Source organism: Diaphorina citri, unplaced genomic scaffold (assembly GCF_000475195.1).
Source record: "Diaphorina citri unplaced genomic scaffold, Diaci psyllid genome assembly version 1.1 scaffold2952, whole genome shotgun sequence".
Lineage (NCBI taxonomy): Eukaryota > Metazoa > Arthropoda > Insecta > Hemiptera > Psyllidae > Diaphorina > Diaphorina citri.
The window spans coordinates 22,007-27,097 of NW_007380364.1; the positions used below are offsets into that span (position 1 = coordinate 22,007).

General features: G+C 38.5%; 1 protein-coding gene across 1 annotated transcript; it reads left to right on the plus strand.

Annotated features, from left to right (window-relative positions):
* Positions 1 to 6: 6 nt before the first annotated feature.
* LOC103519815 (glutaminyl-peptide cyclotransferase-like) lies at positions 7 to 4,934 on the plus strand. Its single transcript, XM_017448320.2, has 5 exons — positions 7 to 143; positions 1,986 to 2,141; positions 2,516 to 2,744; positions 3,378 to 3,397; positions 3,550 to 4,934. The coding sequence occupies exons 1-5, from the start codon at positions 42 to 44 to the stop codon at positions 3,655 to 3,657; spliced, it is 615 nt and encodes a 204-aa protein (XP_017303809.1). The 5' UTR covers positions 7 to 41; the 3' UTR covers positions 3,658 to 4,934.
* The last annotated feature ends 157 nt before the right edge of the window (positions 4,935 to 5,091 follow it).

Here is a 5,091-nt window from a genome sequence, read left to right on the forward strand (position 1 = left end):
CTAGGGCACTTAGCCTCGCCTGTCATTATGACTCGAAGATTATGGCCTCCCCCTTCATAGGGGCTACGGACTCGGCAGTACCCTGTGCCATGCTACTGTACATAGCGAGGCTCATGAGACAGGAACTCAGCCAGTTAAACCAGGTGGGTAAAAAAACGCTTTATTTTATCGGTGTTAAATATCATTTTATGGACGCTCATCAGAAGCACAACATAGGTATAATTTGTTCCGGCGATTTCGTAACTAATGAGATGAATTCGTATTAGGGTAAATTTATTCTTGATGAAGTCATATTTCATTTACTTTTAATGACATTCTTATCAACTATACAATCATCGTATTACTTTATTCAATTCTCCAACTGTACCATTCCTGCTCCGTCCTCACACTCAATCAATCGCAACTTCTTCCTCGAACCTCTCATTCTCATTGAAATCGCCCTCACCACCGATATCTCAACTTTCACCTTCAGCCATCCCAATACCCATGAATACGACTTCGCCCACTTTTCACTTAATCTTCTTGCAGTATCAACTATTATTCTTATCAACTATGATTCAATAAAACCATTATCATGTTTTTGTTTTTAAGAGGTTTGATAGAGGGAACTGTAATAATGGAGGCCTTGTCGTCCCGAAATGGAATAAGAAAGGAAGACAGGATAAAGCCAGCCGTTCTGAGAACGAACCTTATCACGAGAATAAAATCCACCTCCGGCGGGAATCGAACCCGTGACCTAACTTTCTGGTGTTCTCGTGCTGACCCAGCACCTAAATGGGAAGTATTGTGTCTCTTCTCGCCCATCTGATGAGAGGCATACTACGGGACACTGGGAAAAATCTGAAAATCCCGAAATTCCAAACCGTTCCCGAGATATTGACGTTTTTTAGCCCCCCCATAAGAAATACACGGGGAACACGCTTTGAGGCCAGTAAAACTTTTCCTACGTTTAATATTTTGCTCTCGCTTTTAGTTTTCGGTTTCCATTTCTTCGAGACAAGACTCAGGGACGATACTCCCGAGCACGAAGTGCGAGTCCTAAATATATACAGCCCCTTGTGTAACTGACTGACTGACTGACTGACTGACTGACGTATACAAATGTTATTCAATAGTCGTCCCTAGAGGAACGAAAAGGGATTTTCAATTTGATTTCTAGTTTTTACTCTTAGTTTGATTTTACACCCTGCCTACTGATTTTCGAAGTGAACAAATAACTTTGGATTTATAATTATGGGTATTTAAAAATAGAAAACCAGCCTCAGTGGTGCACAGAGAGAAAAACTAGGGTGCCAGAAGCCTAACCGAGTGACTGGGTGCCGACACTCTAATATTCAGGAAGCTCGACACCCAAATAATGGGAACTAACTCATAAAATTGTGGAACCCTATCACTAATTTTTTTCTCAGTGTGTAATGGTTAGCGCAGTGCACTTCGCATGTGGAGGTTGGTGGTTCAAATCCAAGTCAAGTCATAAAATTATGAAGTTCTGTTGTATCGGGGGAAATTTGTGTGACCTAGGTTCCTGTTTCTACTGTATTGTTACAGAGAGGTTCTTGTTTTTACTGTATTGTTACAGAGAGGTTCTTGTTTCTACTGTATTGTTACAGAGTCAACACTCAGCGCGCACTCTAACTGATGAAGAAATCAATGAGATTACCAGTAGAATACTATAGACATGGCAGAATTCAACACAATGCCAGATCCTATTGTACTGTTTCTACTGTATTGTTACAGAGAGGGTCTTGTTTTTGCTGTATTGTTACAGAGAGGTTCTTGTTTCTACTGTATTGTTACAGAGTCAACACTCAGCGCGTACTCTAACTGATGAAGAAATCAATGCCTAATGTAGCAGTTGTTTCATTGCTACGAAATTAAAACGGCGGTGAATCACTCATCTTTTTAAACTAAAAAAAAACTACCTACATTAATTTTTGGGAAATAAATTAGGTAGCTAATTCAAAATTCTATGTATTTTATTTCAGAATCTCGGTCTGGATCTAATTTTCTTCGACGGTGAGGAAGCGTTCAATGAATGGTCAGCTGAGGATTCCATATGGGGAGCACGCCATCTAGCGGCCAAATGGGAACGTAGTCACCTTCAGCATCGGGGTAAAACACTGACCAAACTAGACAGAATGGTAAGTAAATGGGAACGTCGGGGTTATACACTCACCAAACTTGACAGAATGGTAAGTGAGGAGGGGAGAGTAGGGGCTGGTTATTTTGACGAAGAGGTTAGTGGGGAATTGTCCTGAGAGCTACATAGAGAAAAGAGTTGAGAAAATGGAAGCGAGGGGGAGAAAAGGGCGAGGGAGAGTCGACTCACAGCTCATGAGTTGTCCCGCTTTGTACTGAGTTGACTCATTTTCAATTTCCAGGATATGCTAGTACGAGTTATTAAGAGTCGACACAGTGCTTACTATCTATTGAAAGTCGACTCACAACTTACTATTTATTGAGTCGACTCATAGCTTACAATTTATTAAGAGTTGACTCGTTTTTCAATTTCCAGGATATGCTAGTACTTCTCGATCTGTTAGGCACATCGAATCCCCGATTCTACAGCTACTATCCGCCTACTCACAAGTGGTACAAACAGTTGGTCGGCATAGAGAGTCGACTCACAGCTCAAGGTCTGCTCAACATGGTCAACTCAAATCGGAGTAAGAAGTTGACCTACTTCCGGGAGATGTCCACGTTCCCTGTGGCCGAAGATGATCATTTGCCTTTCTATTATCGAGGTAAGATTTATGGCCTTTATTTTCAATCGTAAGAACGGCGCACATTGCCCATCTACCCGGGAACAATGTTCCTAAGGATAGGTGGGTTCGTAATATTTTCCCCTAAGAGGAACTATAACAACGGAGCGAAATTGGAATTCAAAATATGTACTATTTGCTGGTGGATATATCTGAGCGCACTATCTCATTAATCATGAGATATAATAGAATATACCTTGTTTATCCTGCCCGAATAGGACTGAAAAGTCCCTTTACCCCAGCAGTCTAAACAAGCTCTCGTATATTTGATGGGTTAAAAAATAATACATACAACTAACAATTCAGTAAAAAGACCTTGCTTAACTAAAAAAAAAAAAAAGGTAAATGTATGGCCACCAGCAAACTCAATTTGAAATTTATTCAACCAATATGAAAAATATGTATACTTAAAATGTCAAATAAAAATTACAATATAACTTCTTTTCGTCCCGAAATCGAAGAGAAAAGGGGGCCAGGGTGGCAACCGTTTGGGAAACGAACCTTATCTGTTCAGGATAAAGTTCGCCCTGGGCGGGAATCGAACCTGCGACCTAGCGCTTACAAGGCAGACGCTTCCAACCTACGCTGGCTCATGTACATCCTTTGTTATTTCAGATGTGAACGTTCTACACTGTATTCCCTATCCATTCCCCAGTGTATGGCATAAATCATCCGATAACAAGTCTGCCCTTGATATGAATACTATTGAGAATCTACTCAAAATATTCCAGGTAAGTACATAAATCATCCGATAACAAGTCTGCCCTTGATATGAATACTATTGAGAATTCCCTATCCATTCCCCAGTGTATGGCATAAATCATCCGATAACAAGTCTGCCCTTGATATGAATACTATTGAAAATCTACTCAAAATATTCCAGGTAAGTACATAAATCATCCGATAACAAGTCTGCCCTTGATATGAATACTATTGAGAATCTACTCAAAATATTCCAGGTAAGTACATAAATCATCCGATAACAAGTCTGCCCTTGATATGAATACTATTGAGAATCTACTCAAAATATTCCAGGTAAGTACATAAATCATCCGATAACAAGTCTGCCCTTGATATGAATACTATTGAGAATCTACTCAAAATATTCCAGGTAAGTACATAAATCATCCGATAACAAGTCTGCCCTTGATATGAATACTATTGAGAATCTACTCAAAATATTCCAGGTAAGTACATAAATCATCCGATAACAAGTCTGCCCTTGATATGAATACTATTGAGAATCTACTCAAAATATTCCAGGTAAGTACATAAATCATCCGATAACAAGTCTGCCCTTGATATGAATACTATTGAGAATCTACTCAAAATATTCCAGGTAAGTACATAAATCATCCGATAACAAGTCTGCCCTTGATATGAATACTATTGAGAATCTACTCAAAATATTCCAGGTAAGTACATAAATCATCCGATAACAAGTCTGCCCTTGATATGAATACTATTGAGAATCTACTCAAAATATTCCAGGTAAGTACATAAATCATCCGATAACAAGTCTGCCCTTGATATGAATACTATTGAGAATCTACTCAAAATATTCCAGGTAAGTACATAAATCATCCGATAACAAGTCTGCCCTTGATATGAATACTATTGAGAATCTACTCAAAATATTCCAGGTAAGTACATAAATCATCCGATAACAAGTCTGCCCTTGATATGAATACTATTGAGAATCTACTCAAAATATTCCAGGTAAGTACATAAATCATCCGATAACAAGTCTGCCCTTGATATGAATACTATTGAGAATCTACTCAAAATATTCCAGGTAAGTACATAAATCATCCGATAACAAGTCTGCCCTTGATATGAATACTATTGAGAATCTACTCAAAATATTCCAGGTAAGTACATAAATCATCCGATAACAAGTCTGCCCTTGATATGAATACTATTGAGAATCTACTCAAAATATTCCAGGTAAGTACATAAATCATCCGATAACAAGTCTGCCCTTGATATGAATACTATTGAGAATCTACTCAAAATATTCCAGGTAAGTACATAAATCATCCGATAACAAGTCTGCCCTTGATATGAATACTATTGAGAATCTACTCAAAATATTCCAGGTAAGTACATAAATCATCCGATAACAAGTCTGCCCTTGATATGAATACTATTGAGAATCTACTCAAAATATTCCAGGTAGGTACGTTCGTTTCTGAACAGGGATTTTTTCAACGAACGAATTAATGGGGGGTTTCCCAAGGTTTTGATAGAGAGAATAATAATAATAGTGCTTATTTATACTGCTCGCATAGGACTGAAAAGTCCCTTTACTCCAGCAGTAGGCTACTAC

Coding starts and splice junctions, on each gene's coding strand:
- LOC103519815 (XM_017448320.2), top strand. CDS start 42: ATGGCCTCCCCCTTCATAGGGGCTACGGACTCGGCAGTACCCTGTGCC. Junction 2,142..2,515: donor TGACCAAACTAGACAGAATG/GTAAGTAAATGG, acceptor TTCAATTTCCAG/GATATGCTAGTACTTCTCGA. Junction 2,745..3,377: donor TTTGCCTTTCTATTATCGAG/GTAAGATTTATG, acceptor TTGTTATTTCAG/ATGTGAACGTTCTACACTGT.